The sequence below is a fragment of the Halichoeres trimaculatus genome, unplaced genomic scaffold (genome assembly GCF_033239565.1).
Source record: "Halichoeres trimaculatus isolate MK-OKI-2021-1 unplaced genomic scaffold, fHalTri1.1 fHalTri1_scaffold_17, whole genome shotgun sequence".
Classification (NCBI taxonomy): domain Eukaryota; kingdom Metazoa; phylum Chordata; class Actinopteri; order Labriformes; family Labridae; genus Halichoeres; species Halichoeres trimaculatus.
In genome coordinates this window covers 17,120,279-17,140,155 of record NW_027437195.1, presented here as the reverse complement: position 1 = coordinate 17,140,155, position 19,877 = coordinate 17,120,279, and the positions used below count along the sequence as shown (strand labels likewise).

Genomic DNA, 19,877 nt, shown 5'->3' with positions numbered 1-19,877 from the left:
GTACCGACTAAATTCTGTCAAAAGTTCCAGGTATCAATTTATGTAAAATTGAAAAGGTACCATGTTTAGGTACCTAAATGCATCCTTGTGACTATGAAGGAGTGGATGAGTGGGGATTTTCCATGCTGGGCATGAACGCAGCATTGAAAGGTTATATACTGAAGAATAAATATGTGAAATTGAAAAATTATATACTTTATTATTGAACAAATTGATATTTTTACCACATAAACACAAAAGTACTGAAAATTGTTACCGTTGAGTACCATACCGATTGCCAGGTACCTAGTACCATATCGTACTGTGTAAGCAAGTGCCAAGGTGGCGCTTTGGACAACCCCAGACTACTCTAAGCTACTGTTTCTAATGATAGACATGTCAAAGTAAAAAACAGACTCACTGTACAAAACTGGAGATGTGATCAAAACTGGAAAGCTCAAAAGAAATAGACGGATAGAAGGACTTAACCATCTGCCCCAAAGGTGACAGAAGTTCTTCTTTGACTTGGCTCAGAAGACAGCATGTAAATAAAAGCTCAAGTGTGATATCTCTTCTAATTACTGAGGTGCAGCTTCACTAACTCAACCACAGCGCTGTCAGGTCTAAAAATGGTCAATTCTGTCCTGAATTATCGCTACAACACAGAGCAGCAGCTACAAGGAGTTGGGAGAGTTACATGAACTCAGTGATGTGAACCATGGGTACAAAGAGGATGTACAGTACATCGTTTTCTTTTTTAATCCTTTCATTCATCTTGAAGAATAATGAACAGGCATCCTATTTTGAATACATGCAAACAGTCCCAGTGCACAGACATGCTGCTTGGTGTTTGGCGCAATTTCTGGTGCATTAAAGTTTCTGAGCGCAAGAGAGTGTATTTTATTTACATGGGTTAGGAGGGAAAAAAATCATGTCATCCTTTCTGTGAATCAAGCCCTGCTGAATATCCTAAACCATTAAGGAAGTGGATTTATCATTTCTCATGTGGTTTTCACAACTGCACAATATCATCAGGGCAGAGACATGATGCAAACACTGGTTACAGGGATTTAAGAAAGTGCTGATGGCCAAAATGTTGAACAAAAATGTATTCAAAGGGGAGTTAAACTGATGGCTGACATCACAGTGGATTCATGTGTCTATTTTACAGCCTATGATCCTTCAGAATCGACTTTATTACACTTTGTATTTAACTCTGATCAGCCCTAACTAGGATTTTATGTGCAATCCAGTGCAACTGAAAAAAACACATATACAATACAATGCAAAGCAAAACTATTATTGAAGCTATACTGGCTGGTATAGTTGTATACTGGAGGGCTTTTCACTGAGAGTTGCTCTAATATTTTGTATCCCTTAATGTATTTGAGCAGTGGGGTCAAAATATCATGAAACCTTTTTAATACAGTGCAATAGCTGATTTTAGTATTTCTTATAATAATAAAACAGGCATTGGTTTAACAGCAAAAAAACCACATCTCCAAAGAATAATGAAGAGTTGAATAAACCCCTCTTAAAAAAACTGAAGTTTATCCCAATCACAATATATTCGACAGCATTAGCTTAAACTACAGCATGTTCACCTTGTGAACTAATGAATCAGAGTAGTGTCTGACACAGGTGGTGGCTTAAAGTCTCTTCAGCAAGAAAAAAGGCCCACAGCCATCCATGCTAGCTGCTCTCCACAATTAGCATAAGCAGAGCATTATGCTAGTGTTAGCATGCTATCAAATACAAAATATAACCAATTAAATGTTGTTTTAGAAGGTAAACCAACATTTAAAAAATAGCAGATGAACCATAACATTGTTTTATGAAAGTATGTGAGGATTCAAATATTTACTTATTAGCACAAAAAGCACAGCTGAGGCCAACGAAAGCAGCAAGTTTAACATTATTTAGTCATTAAACCCAAGTTTCGGACAAACAAAGATTCCAATGTGGTTTGTGGGTAAAAGTGACCAGATTTGCATGAATTTACTTCAAATGTGTGTGAAAAGTTTCATGGTTTCATGTGGCTTTAAATAAAAGTATAACAAACTAAGTAAGCCCATGTGAGAGGCTGAAGATTTGTACTTTTAAGCATTTAAATATTTTTTCTTCAATAAGTGTGTTATCTTTTTTGAGAAAATACATTTTCTGTATGTAACCCAAGCTTAACTTTTTACTGACTTGAATATTAAGAAGCCTATTTGTAGCAATAATGTGTGAAGAAAGATGTAAGTAGTAAGTTGTAGTGAAAGGCCAATAACCAAACGAGCATCCGTCCCTGGAGGAGAGTACCAGGCCCCTCCCTGCACTAAGCCCTGTGTTTGTGCTGCTCTAAATTACAGTCATTTGGTCATGACTAAGACCAGTGCATCTGTACTGCCCACAGTCACCAATAATCAGGAGGGTGGTTCATTCATTCATTCATTTACAACACACGTGCCACTGAGCGTGCTTGAAGACCGTACATTATTGTCTTTCCTCACAGAGAGACAAGAGAAACTCTAAAGACTCTGGGATAAAACACAGGACCACCCAGCAGACCACTGCTTTTGTACCCAGCAGATGACTCATGCCTCTTTTGCTGTGGTTACACGTAACAACCTGCAATCTTCAGCTTTGCAAACAAATGTAAGAGAGTGACGCACACAGTAGAGTGGCCTTAAAAGCATCACCACTTAACTACAATTTAAACATGTAAAGTTTTTACAATCAGGCTGCGGATTTACAGGAAAATGTCACATCTTCTGTGTTTATTGAGGAAAATGAGGCTTTCTTAAATGTCTGAAAGGCTTATAAGCTTTAGTTTCTCAGTATCTCTTCAAAGTAAAAGCATCCAGATCTGAGAGTTGCTTTACTGCCCCAGCTTCCACTAAGCTTTTCAACAGTTTTCATTTTGTTAAACTTACACACAAACAATAGCTACAAAATAATCAAAATTCACTTTTGATCTGCAGTGTAAACCCAGCTACACACATCCAGCAGCTTTCCCTTCACAGCCCCACATCCGGGTGTATCGTATTTTCATAAAGACTATGATCGTCATGTGTCCTAAGCTGTTTCACAAACAGAGAGTTGTGCCTTCCCTGCTCGCCTCTCCGCTGACACACACTAAGCCGGCTGTGGTTTTCTTCAGCCCAGCCCCAGTTCTGCTGGAGCAGGCATGTGTTCCAACACGCTGTTTACTTATCCTTTACAAAAGACGCCGAGCAGGCTCTCACACAGGAGAGGATGGCTCCGCTCAAACACAGAAACCCTCAATGCAGTGTGTCAATACCTGCAGCGCTGGCTGATTATCTGACATTGTCAGCAGTGTGTACGTGTCGCGCCTATGGAGTGAACGGCGCCTGATCATAGTTTACAAACTGTCAAAAGATAGACTGTGAAAATCAGAAAATGTGGAAACAAGACATTTATGACCTGTGTATGTCTGACAGCTAAATGTCCCGGGGCTTCAGTGCATAAATTCCAAAGCAAACGTGGATCTGCTCTTTACCTCTGCAGGCGGGTCCACACAGTGAAAGCACGGCAGAGCACTGACACCTGCCTTGCCTACAGCTATACACAGTAGCACAGATTACTGTGGAAAATCTCAAACCAAATCCACAGATATAACAAAGAAATCCATCTTAACTGAGCTCTACTGTACCTTTCCTTGACAACCTGGTCTGCTGAAGAAAGAGGTAAAGCCAGTTTTTGTTCTGTGTGAAAACTTCTGTAAGTACAAGTGACTTAAGCCTGAACACACCCTCAGCAGATCTATGCCAAAGAGGAATTAACAGGTAACCTTCAGTTTGTCTTCTGCAGAATCCTTTGAAAATAGGATTTCTTCCACAAGAGCGTCCAGATACTGACTTTGGATTAACTTCCTATGACGGTGAACACTTTTTGACACTTTTAGAATTTTTCTTGGAACATTTTCTATCTTACATGATGCTGTTTCTGTTAGCAAAGAACTGCTCTGCTCCCAGTGGGGTTGTAAAATTTTCCCATTTTGTTTTAATTTCAACTGTCTTGCACCAGTCAACCTGTGTGGGCAATAATAATAACGTTTAAGAAGTCATCATTTTAAAACAAGATAAACAAACATTATCTTGAGGAATCTCTCTAGTGTGTTTGTATAATATAAACATTGGCTAGCCTGGGCTAACTTCAAGCTCTTTGCTAACATGTCTTTGTAGTTTGTTTGCTAACATCCTACGATAAATTCATTGGAAAAAGTTGTTTGCACTTTGGAACTGCAGGTTCAGGTGATCTTCCGTATCTTTGTTCGATGCACTTTATCTTTAACATAATCCGGTTGTTTCCTTTAGTCTGTGTATCTGATTTTTTTCATTAAACTGTGACACATTGTGTCTTTCTTGAGGAGTAGCCATTTTTTTAAAGGCGTTCATTTAACACCAACTCTTTCACCAACAGATACCTGGAATACACAAACACAGAGATTAAAAACTACTGAGTACATAGAATAAATCTGGTAACGATATCTAATCAATAAACTTTGTAAAATGTTTTGAATTGTAAAAAAAACTTTATGGAGACTCAGTGTTTATTTCCACAAAGTTAAGGAATAAAAGCCAGATAAAGTAGAGTGGATGGAAACAAACGCTTGATGACAGAGCTCATCTTGACACGTCAGACAGAGGAGCAATGTTGATGTGTGAAGACATTAAAGCCATGGTTGTAAGTTTCACTTGCTCATTATATTCTTGTTTAACCTCATTCTAAGTGAAGACACATTTCACTCACACTAAAGTTGTTTGACTGGGGTCTGTTGGAAACTAGGATTAAACATATAAACCATGTCACAAAGCAATTGCTGCAAAGGCATGTACTTCTGCATTGATGTTACCCCATGGCTACACTGTGGAGGCCCATGCAGTAGTGGGAACTATTAACTCTACATCACTCTGCAACACATTTATTCAGCTGCTCAATACCCACTGAAGGGTTTCCTTTCTGTGTCATTTCCAACTCATAGTTAAGTTCCCATCCTTTATGAGAAGTCTACATTTCTCCTGATGAGCTAGCACACGCTTCTTCACCAGTGATCTAAGGAAAATACTCTCATATAGGTAAAATGTCAATATCCAGTCTGACAAAGCTGGAGATGCTGGGTGTAGGAAAAAACAAACAAAATACAGCAAAACCTCAGAGAAACCGATCATAGTTCAACCAATCATTTATCCAGCATGCCACATACTGGCACACTCAGATGTACATGAGTATCAGCAGCTAACTCAGATCAGTGAATCCTTACACCACAAGTTATGTTAAAGACAACCATCACGGCGTTGTATACTACTGCACTGAGAATAAGGAAGCTGGTGACTGGGGTGGAAATCCAGTCTAACGTGCACTATGATGCACAGCCCATGAGAGTCACTCTGGGATAACTGATGAAATACAAACAATCATACATATTCACATACTGCCGTCCAACAGCTGGAGAAATTTAGGGTACGGTGTCTTGCGCAATGACACTTTGGTTGTGACAGCAGGATCAGAACTGAGAAGAATGACAGAGTCTATCCGGTCTGGGAGCACAATCTGTATCTTTCTCTACCTCTACTGATGACTCAGGTGGACAAAGAGGTAAGGGTTCAGATCCATGCACTGACGATGTGCTGGAAGCAAGTCGATATTTTACTGACAAAAAAAAACTTCTATTTGTGGTTATATCTGTGTATCTTAAGTGGCCAGATGATAGTCAGAAAGAGATAGATTTAACATGAGAAGGAGATTAAACACAATTTAATCTGGATTCAGAGTTCATCAACCTAAACAAAAACAATGCTGTGACCTTCATTAGTTACAAAACCTATGCGGAACTCACAATACTGGTTTTATGCTCCAGCAATCACGCCCTCATCACCTCTCTCACATATGAACAATGTGGATTTTTCAGGCAGTGGCGGGAGATGGGGTAAAGGGGGAGGGGGGATCTCCAGGAACTGTAACTTTGACTTTGTTGAGTCACACAGGAAGCTGACTGAGCAGACTTCCAATGTCTCATGAGGATAAGGCAAAACCAAGAGGGAGCGGCAGCGATACAGGCCGCCACCTTTGTTTGAATTAGGACTGGATCTGTGTAACCAGGAGGCCGCTCAGCTGCCGAGTTTCACATGGCAGGACTTATCTGTCAGTGAGCAAGGGTAAAGTCATGCTAAATGTGGTTTGTCTAGACAGAAAAATTATACTCTCTTTATGTTTTTGGGATGTTTAGCCAATCCAGTCTTCCTGCTGGGATCACATCAACAGTTTTTAACCAGACTTATATGAACTCTATCACTACACTGTGAGTGTTTAGCAGTGTGAGACTGGTGTTGCTGCGCGGCACCTGAAGGCATCAATCAGGGCGTTGGCTGTCTTCTCAGTGCTTTATCAAACAAAGACAGCATTGCTACTCAAGACTTAAGCAACCACGTCTGGGCTACAACACTGCACACTCATGTGCAAACACTTGTGCAGACGACATTTACTGTGACGAGTGTTGAAGCCACCAAGAGGCAGATCAGAAAGAGTTGGAGAACTTAAATGTAACGTGTAACCAAAAATCACATAATGTACCCAAAGAGCTTATTAAAATGAGATTTTGAGATACAGAGGGTTAAGGTAGCTACAAGATTTCCTACATTTGAGTTCTACAGCAACATGTCAGGATAAATACACAGTGGCACAGAACTTGGACTGAAAACAATGCTTCTTTGACATTCTGTGGTCTCCAAGTTTGCTGCTGGACGGATTCAGTTTCAGAAAACAGCCATGTAGGTAATGACAGAGATAAAAATAAACAACAATAACACTGTAAGGCAATAATGACACAAAATCTACCAGAACACTATGTAACTCATCTAGCCAAGGTTAAAGAGTGTGTGTGTGTGTGTGTGTGTGTGTGTGTGTGTGCAGTGGTTCAGTGCACAGATCCATGGACGGAGTAATACATGTTGGCGTGCTGCGAGGCCACTGCAGCCATGCAGCAGCTTGCCTGGTAAGAGCAGCGACTGCATTCCTGAGAGATTCATAATTACCGGCTGAGGAACTCTTCACTCCAAATCTGCTTTCACCCCCTTCCTCCTCCTCCTCCTCCTCTGCCTCTCATCCCCTCCTCTTGTTCTCCCTTTCACTCCTCACCCAGCCCACTCTCCCTCTCCCATACAGCACAATCACTTATGAGGGACAGCAATGAAATAAAGAATAATGATTGGTGCATGAGAGTCATTTTCAGATAACATGTGATGCTGGAGTAAATGTTGACTGTGTATTCTATTTTTAGAGCAGAAACAACTGTTTGACCTCTTTTAAGCACCAAAAAGCTCTGTCATCATTCTCATCAATCTCATCACATGGATAAAAGTGTTACTGGCTTAAGTGACGGATGATTTTTTTTTGTTAAATTACATTGTAAATTTCTCCCTTTTTTTGAACCAAAAAAATCCTTCTATTATAGAGTGTCACTCACAATCATTTCCATTTATAATCGACCTGTTTGTCAGTTTGTAAACAATCCATCAAAAATGACAAGAAATATTTTCTCAGGGTTTACAGGAGTTCTCAAAATTCAGTTTGATTATGATCATTTTAATACCAAGAAAGTAAAATAACAAACTGTAACGTAACAACATTCTGTAAACTCTGACATATTTCTGTCAGTTAGCTTACAAAAGGTGACCAGATGTACCAGTTTAGCTTTACCTGTCAAAGCCTCACTGACTTAATGTGTGTTCAAGAGTCCCAAAACATGACAGTAGGGCTACACCTAACCCTATTTTAGTAATCGATTTCTCTGACGATTATATTTGCGATGAATCAGGGGAAAAAAACAATATGAATGACATGAATGTATTTTCACATACAGAATCAACAGTATGGGCAAAGTAATAGAAAATATATTGTGATGTCATTAAATTAAAAACTTAGTAGGCCAGAAAAGCAAATAAATAAAAATGTGTCCTCAATCTTTTCACCTGCAGGTCAAACAGTTCACCCCCTCTGCTGTACCACTAGCTGTAGCAGCTAACGCTAATGCTAACGTTGGTTTAATGAGCTCCTCATGGTTTTCAAACAAATTAAACCTGTTCAAAGTTATTTCTACAATTGATTACACATGATGGAGGATTTATTGACTAAATGTCAAGATAGAGGGATGGCAGAACTTTGATCTGGCATTGTTGTGGAGTTGATAAGTGCATGAGGGTATTATGAACAAACTGTTCCCGAAGCTGTTGATCAGATTTTACTCCTTAGGTGACGAAGAGACATCAGTATAAGTGTACAATCTCAGAATCAGTTAAAAAAGTTTTACTGTGTGTTTAATTTCTGGCTGATTAATTACTGTTTTTAGGTTATGTTTTTGAGGGAGTTTGTCTGTTTGTCTGTGAACAACATAACTCAAAAAGTAACAAACAGATCTTGATAAAATTTTCAGGAAATGTTCAAAATGAGATAAGGATGAAGTGATTACATTTTGGAGGTGATCTTGATCAACATCTGGATCCAGGATTCTTTATCATTGTGAAATAGGGCTGTTTTCACCATATATGTATATAACTCCACCATAAATGGTCAGATTGTTTTGCATAACAATACAAGACAAGGTCACCATAATTTCTGACAGATGTAAAAGTACGATCCAGATCCTGGCAATATTCTGGATACTAAGATCTGGAATATGAAATATGTACTGGGTCATCATAATTTTCAACACTGTCAGGAAACAAATTATCATACAAACCTACAACTAACACCAAATTGTAGCAGACAGTCTGCTGAAAGGGAGTATAACATTAAAGTAGGACTAAAGTGTTTTTCTAGTTAGGATATAAATCTATTTGATGGCTTTGCAAACATCTTCATTAGATTTTTAATGTGTTAGATTAAATCATGTCCCTGCAGCATAAACTGTTGCATCCAGCTGATCTACATCTAGGACAGAAAACAATCAGAGTATTTGAACTTTTCTCTGGCAGCGGTCTGTTTGAGATTGCAGCCAGCGGAGACAGTCACAGAGCTCTGTAAAGTCAGTGTGCTGTTTGCTCTGACCCAGGGGTTACCAGGGGTCTCACTGAGGACTGCAGCCTCTGTGGAGGAGCTCTAGACCTCTGAACCGACAGGTCAGCCTGGAGTAAAAAAAGAAAGTGTTGTGCAGCAGTATGCAGTGACCAGCTATGAGCCTAGGCAAACACAGCTGGACACTCAGGGAGGGTAAAAATACATCCTGGCATCTTAGAGTCTGTCTCAGTCAAAACAAAAACTCTGCAGCTGCTTGGAAATCCTTTTAAACCTTAAACCCACTTGTGTTGATAACCACATCAGGGGACAGCAGGTGGGAATGGAACAGGGTCCTCAGTTTAGACCATGTGAACTTTCAAAGAGAGTAGAAAAAAGAGGATCCTGAATGAGAGCAAGTTTCGACACGCAAACTCCATTACACCATTAAAGGCTATTGATCGGGTCTTAAAGAGGTGCTGATGAGGCCCATTGATGAGTTACTCATCAGCTAATCCTCTTGATTAACAGCACACTGTGTCCCTTTCATCATGAAGCAGTTTCCACTCACTCATGACCAATCTCAATAACCTCCATCATGTCTTTATCCATTCTGACATCGCTTGGTCCTCCTTCACTCGCAGTTCCCCCTCTGCATCTTCACCAGTGACGGCTCAGACAAGTGATCCCACCTGACTGCATGTCCAGTCTTTCCTGCCGCTGTGTTAGCATCCTGTCTCAACCTTGATCTTCCTCTGGATCTCAGGTATCCATCGGGCTCTGCTGTACCTCTCCTCCGTTGCTTACATAACACACCTGTAATCTCCATGGGTACAAGCCCTGGCACGCTGGCGAAGAAGGAGCACCAGAATGTGACACGCCCTTTCTAAACAAATGTCTCTGCCTCACCTAGCAGAGGGTACTAGAGGTAAAGCTTTAAAGGAAAAAGTTTAAAGACACTGCGGACAATGACCCTGAAAAGTTTGGATTTGGAGCTGGCTTCCAGTCCAAAGTCCATGTGGACAAACAGAGAGGAGGGAGGGACCCCCTCACTAAGAGGTCCTGAGGTGGTCCTGTTATCTGAGTCAGGTTAATCAGCAATCACATGATCTATAGACCAGCATTATGGACTGCACACGCACAGATTAAACTCAGTGCCCGTGCTGTCAAGCAGTCATTTGCTACCGGGACAGTGACAACACAATAGAGCTCATTGTGATCAGCTCCATTGCTGGGAGAAGCACTACAGGTCTTAAATTACCTGTGCTGAGGAGCCCTCAAGGCCAAGCTGAGCAAATCTCCCACACCTAGTTTTCCTACATGTCTGTACTCAACCTGGATCTGATGCCACCCAATAATTCCTGATTACACACCAGGACCCTGGGTTTGAACTTTGTTTTTCTATACTTCTGAAGCTTGATCTTTTACACATTAACTCCACATTTGCTGAATTTATCAAACAACTTAAATCAACACTTGTGCTTACGTTTTGTAGTTTCCTAAAAGTTGATTCAGAGGGTTATCTTTGTTATTTTTGACCAAAATTTAACTTTTATTCAGATTATGACACTTTATGTTTTGTACCTTTAAAAACAGAAAAGCAATATTTTAAATGCCTGACTCACTAGAAGTGATGCAGTTTTTCAATACATCACTGGTGCGTAAAACTGTTTAGTTAAAACGTAAAATTCGACAGAGAAAAGGAAATACCTTGTAGAACTTTCTGGTCCGGATGGGTTGGTTCAGCCCCTCTCCATTTGAAGCTACTCCTCCACTGCTTCCTCTCCTGTCCAACGCCAAACTTTTCACCGTCCGAAGGAAAACTTCAGGTGAAGCATGTCCGTGAACAAAAATCACTTCAGGAAGTTGGCGGAGTCTGGGTTAGCTTGTACCCACGGGCACAATCCGTTTTCTCGGATGCCCGCTGACCTGACCTCCTCCTGTCCTCGCTGTTCAGGCTGTAGACGCTCCAGTGGAGCAGTGAGTGGAAATGTAGAGAAGTTTATTCGCCGTCGACCTGCAGCAGCAGCAGCTCCCACCTGGAGGAGGAGGCTGCGCGTGCTCAGGTGAGAGCGGGTGGCTGCAGTCGCTGTGAAGTGGGGACATCTAGCGGTGAGATGGTGGAACAACAAGCCAATGAGGAAATCGAAATGGTTGAATTATACAATTTGTCCTTCACTTTTTTTTTAGATCCCTTCAGTTTTTTTAGTCATGGTGGTCCTGGAAGTAAATAAACATACAAAATATAAATGCATGTTCTGGGAATAAAGATTTTATTTTATGGAATATTTTCTCTTTACATTTCTGATATGTAAATCTTATGTAATGTGATGTGTTTTTTATTACAATCACACATTTTGATGTTTTGTGAAATATTTTTGATCAATAAAATGTTTCTATGCTTGATTCCCCCCCCCCCCCCCCTACTTTCTGTGATTTCTTTTTTGTTTCATGAAATATTTTGTATTTAAAGAAATATTTTGGCATGCATGGTCATAAAATGAACATAGTTGTCCTTCATTTACCAAAGGTGTTCCAGTTTTTATGTTTCAATGATGATGGGAATAAGCCTATGTGTCCCTTACTTGTTGTATACCTGAAATGTTCTTTTATGATTTAAAACAAAAGAGAAAAGTGACATTTGACAAAAAAAAGTATTACATAATATCACCATCATTCCATAAAATCACCAAATTTGGTAGCAAACACTTTCTTATAGTCAATCTTATTTCCAGGGTCATAATGGATATAAAGACATATCAGGATATGATGTTTTAGCTTCCTGTTTGTGATTTCTTTTAATGTATTTTAGAGCCACTTTCATCAGGAAAAGGGACACTGTCAAACACTATCATATTCCCCCTCAGTATCTCTGTGTGTGGCCTCCATTTGTGTGTGATGTAATTCATGGACAGCATGCAAAACACTTCAAATACAGTACATGAGCGATGCAAACTTGATGAGCAGCTGAGCTGAGGCACTGGGGGAGCTAAAAACAGATCTGTTAATGTGGCTGGCCCTGCCTGTGGTGGAGTCTGAGGTGAATGTTTCCAGGTAGGATCTTCAGGGCAGCTCTTGCCCACTCCTCAACCATGATGTCACTGCCTACTCCAATGAGCATAAAAACAGGCTGTAAAACTGTATAAATATAGCTCTCTCCGAGACCCAGGCCCAGACGTGTTAGCGGATGCATCCAGAACATGTGGGCTGCACTGACACAGTTTGGGATCCCATGAGGGCATGTGGGAGTCTTAGATTGAGTTTCCCCTGTGCCTCCAGTGTTATTAATAACACAAAGTGTGCCTCTGTTTTCCTAGTGACAGACCCACTGCAGAGCTGTCCTTGTGGTTAAAAGCAAACTGTCTTCATAGCTGTCTGGACTGTCAACTGCAAACACAGTGAGTAAAAGTTAGCGTTAACTGTCACTGATCTGTTCAGGAGTTTGGGATTTTTAATGTGAGGTGGTCGGGACTGCTTGTGTGCCATCTGTTGATGTTTTTTGTGGTTTGTAGCCATCAGATTACAAAGTATGATGAATGATCTGAAAAGAGAGCAGTTTGAAGGGTTATTTAATCCTAGATCTCATCAGTTATATTTGATTAATGTGATGTGATTAATGACAGCTCTTCTCCTCTTGCTTGCTCCTTTGAAGAAAATGAGCAGCCAAACATCTGCAGGGAGTGGGGAAGACATTACATCTATGGAGGACTCAGCCATGGAGCACAGATCTGTCCAGGATGCACACCACGGCCACAATCACCCTGAAACAGAGACAGTCATAGATGAGAGTGATCCTCCTCACATAACCCAAACAGATCAGACCATCATGGACGACTTGGGGCAGCTTTTCAACCACTGCATCCAGCAGGTGTCCCTTCTGGAGACCCAGAGAAACGAGCTGATCCAGGAGCTGATCCGCCTGCAGGAGCCCATGCTGCGGGTGGTGGAGCACCTGAGGGGGAAGCTGGAGGAGACCAAGAGGCTGCTCACTCTGGCTCAGCTGGATTACATTGCTGTTTATGAGGAGGTGAAGCAGGTGAAAAGAAAACTGTTCGCCACAGCGAGGGACTGCATCCAGAGCCAGGTGAAGCTGGCTGCACATGAGTACGAGGTGGCTCAGTCTGCTGTCACACAGGTAAGAAATGATGCAATCTGCACACCTGGAGGAATGAAGGGTCGTCCAGTCAATGTTTTGTCCTTTATCATTCTTTTTCTAGCAAATACCAACACTATTATCACATAAAATCTACTTTAAACAAATTATAACATGTAAATAAAGCACACACTTCTATCACACTTCTTCACACAATTCTATCATCATAATAAACTTCTCTGAACAAATCCTAATAAATAAAATAGATCTTATCTTAATACAAACACACTGTCTTTGAGAAAAACACACCTCATATTCTATGTGTGATATCTGACTTTTCATTTGAACTAGTAGTTAAATTTTGTCATGATCATGTCAACATTTTTGCCTTTATCAAAAACTACTTTATTGTTTCTATTTTATTCTATATTGCATATTCATCCATAATTGTGACTTATAAAAATGAGGTCATTGAGCCTATCAATGCACTTTGTAATTGTGAAACCATCCACCAAGTACCCACATTTGGCTTTAAATGTGTGGGAAGCAGTTAAACCAGTCTGAATCATGTGTCAAGTTTTAAGTTAATTTTTATGGAAGGAATAAAAAAGAATTGTGTGCTTAAGTCTTTAAATGTGAGTCTAAAACAGGAAAGACAATCAGCTGTGTCTTATTTATTTTTACTCTGTAAAAGTTGTTGCAGGTCCTTTCTCAATGTCAGCTTTTATGATGGTCTCTTTTGCCTAATCTTTTTTTTTAGTAACCCATCATGATCATATGTGCAGCTGAGAATATTTGAATGTTTTTGCTCCATCTACAGGAGGAGCTCAAAGCCCACATCCAGAATCTAACCCAGGAGCTGTCCCAGCTCCAGCAGTCCTACCAGAACCAGCTAAACTCTCTCAAGGACCAGTCAACCCGACCCTTCAGGCCCCGGGCCATGAGTGACGTCAGCCAGTGCCGCCAAGCTTCTGCCCGGCTGCAGCGCCGGCTCAGCGGCAGCGTGAAGGCTCTAGAGGGCTGGTATGAGCCGCGACTGATGGCCTTGCTGAAGAGGAGGCAGATTGGAGAAGACGCCTTGAGGAAGAGCAGAGAGCAGGCAGTGGACCTAAGGGCCAGACTGGGGCCTCTGAAAGAGGACTTGCAGAGACTGGAGCTGCAGAGCAGCTGTCTGGAGCAGAGGATCAGTCTGATGGAGCGAGAGCGCGAGGAGAGCATCACACATCACAGGGTACAGTGACTTCAAAAACAAAAACTAGTGAGAAGACTTTTTTTTTTTTTAAAGAATAACACCAAGATGTTTGTCCCATTTACACAGGAGACTATAGAGACTTTAAAGGAGACTCTGAGAGAACTACAGGTGGAGTTTGAGGTTCAAAGAAAATCCAAGAAGGAACTGGAGGATTTCCGGGACGGTCTTTTAAAAGAACTGACATTTCTGAGGTAAGGCAGGGTGCACCACCAAAAGGTTTAACCGTACTAACAAATACAAATGTATACAGGATTTTTAAATTCATCAGGGTTTTTTTTTTTTTTCCAGAGGTCGCGATGAACCCAGAGGAACCACTGAAGAGGAGGAGCCATAAACTCCGCCATGATCCTAACAAGACGAAACCACAGCATTTTTGTCAGATCTGGTATCAGAGAGATGAAAAATGATTCACCTGTGATGTAAATTACAACTCTGATACTTTGATTCTTTAGTTTTGCTACACGAAGAACCTAAAAGAGATTTACTGTAAATATTTTATTATGAATATGCTCAAGTACACAGGAGATCAGATGCAGCACAGAAAACCAACATGAGGAAAAGACAAACACATAAAAGAGAAAACTCACACAGTCTGGAAAAATTTATACTAAAAATGTCACGTTAAGAGATCAGTATGTACAATTTCATTAAAAAATGGACCTTAAAAATGTTTTCAGCATGACAAAACAAGATGCAAGAAGTGAAAGCATCAAACAGTAAACCTGAATACTGGATGTTGTCTGATTTGAGCCAGAGTGGATTAAAAATTCTGAAGTCTGAAAAACTAAAAAAGATCTAAAAATCAGACTGATACAGACTCACTTTGAATAGTTCACGACATGATGAAGATGCAGCATTTTATTCTTAAACCAACTAAAATCATCACTGCCGAAAACGCGCTTCACTGCTTATTCACCAAGCGCTGGATGAAGGATCCATTTTTCACAAGCAGGTCAATTGAGGAGACGTGGAGACTGGACTTATGCCTGGAGCTCGGAGTCTGCAGCACCCTCTGGGTCTTCATCGTTGTAGATATTCTCAGCCTGGAGAAAATAAATCATATAATCACCGTCTCTGGAATTCAATTTCAATAAATGCTTTCTGAAAGTCCCTCCATGCTATGTCTGATATTTACTTCTGTTTCCTTTTTTGATCGCAGTGTTTTAATGAACCTCAATCCCATCCCTGAAGTAAACAAAGGCTCCTACCATCTGCCAGACTTGCATGATGTTGTCTTCTGATACAGAACAAATGACCCATGGCTCGTTGGGGTTCCAGGAGAAGTCTGAAATCTTAGCTGTGTGTCCTCCGTGGATGAACTGAAGAGAGACAAAGAGCAGGGAGGATTTCTTTAAAAAGTCACAGTCAGTGAAAGTAAAAAAAACACACTCATGCACATAAACTGACCAGCAGCTCAGGAGGACCGTCCTCAGCATCCTCTGGTGACTGCTCCTCTCCAATTTTGCTTAGGTCCCAGACGTTGAGCCTCCTGTCTGTGCCGCTGGAGGCCAGGATGGTTTCGTTATGAGGGGACCACTGAACCTGTAGATAAGGATTGAGAAGTCAGGTTTGTTTGCTTCTGAAACAGAACTGGTCAACCTGTTACAAGTTTTCCACTTTACAATGAATCATCAGAATTAATCAGTCAGATAACGACTGCCTCATGTGTGATATCCTAATGGTGTACAGCTGAAAGTTACATAAATAAAAGACCAGCAAGTGCACTTCATACACTACATAGCTAAGAAACATGGTGCTTTATAGCAGAGTTCTTCAACTTTTTTTTTTTTGAGCCATGGCACATTTTTAACATTGAAAAAGTCTCATGGCACACCACCAACTACAAGTATTAAAAAATAACACTCTCTACCCTAAAAATTAGGGATGGGTACCTTTCACATCTGAAACGATACGGTACTGATCCCCGGTTTGTGGCAACCAACTCAACGGTACCAACTTTTGGTACTTTTTTTTACGTGTTAAAAAAAATCAATGTTTTGATGATTAAATATATATGTATTTTGTAACATAACATATTAATTCTTCAATATGTAACCTTGCAATGCTGTGTTCATGTCCAGCATGAAAAATCACCTACTCTTCCACCCCCTCACAGTCGCAAGGATGCTTTTAGGTACCTAAATATGATACCTTTTGGTTTTACATGAATCGGTACCCGGTACTTTTGACAGAATTCGAACGGTACCTATAAAAGTCCGTGATTCGGTACCCATTCTTAATAACAGTATAGTCTCTTACACTCATACACTGCGAAACCTGGGCCTGCTTAGATGAACACAAAGCTGATATCTTGACTTCTTTTAGCGCGTCAAAGCTGAGCACCCCCTTAGCAATAGCTTTGCAGGAAGGTGGTGTTAATAACTCTTTTACAGTGTGCAACATTTTCGATTCAGCAACAAGTTCAGCAACATGGTAGGTAGCTTTGAGGGCTTGATCCTCTGTGGTTTTTCCCAAAAAAGTTGGCCGTTTCACCATGTTTTCAACAGGCAAACAAGATCGTAACCTGCTTGTTTTGAAGCATCAAATGGTTCATCAGGAAATGGCGTACACGCTTACTTCGGACCATGGCACTATTTGATAGCTTTTCACCACACACCAAGCACACTGAAGGTGGTGTCATTGCATCCTGGTAAAATCTGAATGAAAGACATCTTTCACTGTACAGCCTTGAGTTCAACATCTTAGCTTTCCTTGACTACCTCCCAGACTAGAGCCTTCATCAGGGTCTGAATTTTGTCTCAGGCCTTGTTCGGAGTTTGGACTATTTCTTTTCAAATTCTCCATTACTGTTAAAGCTACCTGTCTCATGCATCACTAAAGCTGAGTATTAAGGCAATGAGTTACCTGCTGCCACCTACTGACACGGAAGACAATACATCACTTTTAAAGCAACTTGACAATGGCATGTTAGTATTTTTAGAAAAATTAAATAAAACTGGATTATTTCCCATGGCACACCTTGCAGTATCTCACAGTGGTTGAAAAACACTGCTTTATAGCACTGCTTATACTTGACATTTTAAAACTTCTGTTTTCTTTTTGTTCTTTTGTTGACCATCTTTACAAGCAGCAAGACTTAGACAAAATTTCAATCCTGCCCACACTAAAAACAAAAATCCAAACTACAGAGTCTTTGAGATCACATTCACTGCACGGATGTTTGCTTCTTACCTGGAAGATTTCGTCTTTGTGAGATTCGAACGAGTGCAGCTTTAGTTTTAGGTTCCTCAAGTCCCAAAGAGCTACGGTCTAAAAAGTGAGAAAAAAGGATCAGTTTCAACTCATATAAAACCAGGGTAGATCCAAGCTGCAGGGCAAAGTACCATTTAACAGTTAGAAGAAAAAGAGCTGATTTACCTTATCTGCAGAGCCAGACGCGAGGATAAACTCGCTGTAGGGATTGAAGGAGAGGCAGTTGACCTCGGCTGTGTGTGCGTCCACTGCATGGCTTGGCTTGGAGGTGTTGTTGGACCGCGTGTCCCAGCTGTGCCAAACCAGACAAAAGCACCATTGTTTAAATGAAAGGTCACCCTGGTAAACAACTTGGTGTCTTGTGAGTCATTGCAGACATTGGAGAAATATGTTTTCAAGTGGCTCACATCATAAGCTTCTGGTCATCAGCCACAGAGCCAAAGAGTGACTCATGGAGCAAGTGCCAGGAAACATCCTCCACCACAGCAGTGTGGCCTGTGAAGATGGTCTTTGCATCCACAATTTTCCCCTCCTTAGGTACTGCGCTGATGTCCCACATACAGATGGTCTGCAAAAGAGAAAGAGTAAAGGAGGGTAAAATAATGAAGATAACAGTGATAACACTGGGCATATGAAAGTGTGGCGTAAGCTGCTCACATGGTCATCAGAAGCACTCAAGAGGCAACCGCTGACATTTGAGTTCCAGGAGAGGCCGTAGCCCTCTTTCTGGTGGCCTCTCAAGCGCAGATCTGGGGTGCACTCTCCAGAAGGATCTTCAAAAAAGAAGAAAAAGAAAGAAAGAAAAAGCGAAAAGTTATAAAATGAGTTTTAACACCACCTGCAGTTTGATGGATCTAGAACTTTTCAGAAAACATGTTTGTGTTGTCCACCTACCAGGCTTAGAGGGGTGTTTCGTGTAGTCAAAAACCAGCACGTCACAAGTGGGTGTCTTAGTGGCAATGATGCAGGGATTCTGAGGCATGTAGCGTGCTCTGTTCACTTCTCCCTCATGGTTGATCTTGATCTCAATTTCTATCTTCCCGCTTACTGACCCAAAGCCTCCAAACTCTTGAAATGATTATAATTACATACAGATTTACAAACAAAATTCAGATGAACAATATTTTGAACAAAAAATTACACTTCTCCACACTTAAGCCACCAGAATATAATCTGAAACAAAATATGTACCTAAAATGTCTAAAGCATGAAAGAATTTAGTAAAATTAAGTTAATCTATTCAACAAAGAGAATTTTTAATCAAAGAAGATTTGAGTTGTAAGCAGACTTTAACAGCAAATAGTACAGTGTATCACAACAAGCTTTTCCTCACCTCCTTTCTCGCTGTCATAGTGTGAAGCGTCAAACTGGGCATCATCATTTGGGAGCTGAACACTGGCGATTACCAGGTGATTCTGCTCATCAGAAGTGTGTGTCCCCAGAACAAGCCTGTGCACACTGTAGTCTTTTCCTTCTGGTCTGCAGATATTTAACAGTTGAAAAAAAAGATATGTCATTGATCCAGTCATTAAACAGTCTGATGATTTTATGGTTTGTGTGCTGTAGACTTCCTCTCACCTGCTGACATCTGGCAGCCACTGGGCAGTGAGGCTGGGCCACTCCAGAGCATGAGTCATAACCAGGTCGTATAGGAAAGGTGTATTCTTCTTCCATATTTTGTATTCCTCATTGATCACCCTTTCCTCCACAGCGTCATCAAACGCAGCTACAAATGCAATGTTGAGAAGAAAACACAAAAATTTGTTATTATAACTGTCAAAGCTAAAGACATCATCATCCTATTACCCTGGAATGACAAGAAGATGCAAGTTTGACATTAGAGTTGAGTAACCCTGGAGAGACACCCTTTTCTTTTACCAATAATCCCGCGCTCATGCTGTGAGTGATATGACGAAAAACAAACAAGAAAATATTGAGCAGCGCATTATTTCAAGTAAATCAGTAACTTAACATGCTACTTTGAATTTGTAACTCAGTAAAACCATCTTTCTAGCACCAGACGCCAGTCTACAGCTAGCCGGCCTGTGCTTAACAATGAAAGGAGACGCTGGCGCGTTAACATCCACCGGTCCCCAGTTCCTCTTTCTGTTATTATCAATGACACAAACGTGTATTTAATCGATTTTAAAGATAAGAGATTACTCTCACCGTCTTTATCAGCCATTCTGTCGCAGTAATACAGATATTACTGGCAAAAAGGAGTAATGTTGTGAAAAGAACACGCTCTAGATGGCACGAAGGCGTGCAATGGCGCCAACTGAATACAACAAGCCGCACCAATCAGAGATCACCAACCCGGAAAGCAACACCGCATCCGGAACA

The 19,877-nt window shown here is 40.8% G+C and overlaps 3 protein-coding genes across 3 annotated transcripts in view; 1 reads left to right on the top strand and 2 right to left on the bottom strand.

Annotated features, from left to right (window-relative positions):
- LOC141806166 (uncharacterized) overlaps positions 1 to 11,021 on the bottom strand; it is a 34,858-nt gene extending 23,837 nt beyond the window's left edge. The window contains exon 1 of the mRNA XM_074691464.1: positions 10,687 to 11,021. The gene's annotated coding sequence lies outside the window, so the exon portion shown is untranslated. The remainder of the gene's footprint in view (positions 1 to 10,686) is intronic.
- Positions 11,022 to 12,297: 1,276 nt separating this feature from the next.
- LOC141806169 (syncoilin-like) lies at positions 12,298 to 14,836 on the top strand. The gene is made up of 5 exons (XM_074691466.1): positions 12,298 to 12,374; positions 12,629 to 13,111; positions 13,890 to 14,300; positions 14,388 to 14,512; positions 14,610 to 14,836. Exons 2-5 carry the CDS (start codon positions 12,632 to 12,634, stop codon positions 14,653 to 14,655), a joined length of 1,062 nt encoding a protein of 353 aa, XP_074547567.1. The 5' UTR covers positions 12,298 to 12,374; positions 12,629 to 12,631; the 3' UTR covers positions 14,656 to 14,836.
- A 196-nt stretch (positions 14,837 to 15,032) lies between these two features.
- Positions 15,033 to 19,861, bottom strand: LOC141806168 (histone-binding protein RBBP4). The gene is made up of 11 exons (XM_074691465.1): positions 19,704 to 19,861; positions 19,113 to 19,260; positions 18,868 to 19,013; positions 18,429 to 18,602; positions 18,192 to 18,307; positions 17,942 to 18,102; positions 17,700 to 17,826; positions 17,514 to 17,591; positions 15,729 to 15,863; positions 15,530 to 15,640; positions 15,033 to 15,364 (listed from the first exon to the last, which is right to left on the bottom strand). The coding sequence occupies exons 1-11, from the start codon at positions 19,717 to 19,719 to the stop codon at positions 15,302 to 15,304; spliced, it is 1,275 nt and encodes a 424-aa protein (XP_074547566.1). The 5' UTR covers positions 19,720 to 19,861; the 3' UTR covers positions 15,033 to 15,301.
- Between the last annotated feature and the right edge of the window lie 16 nt (positions 19,862 to 19,877).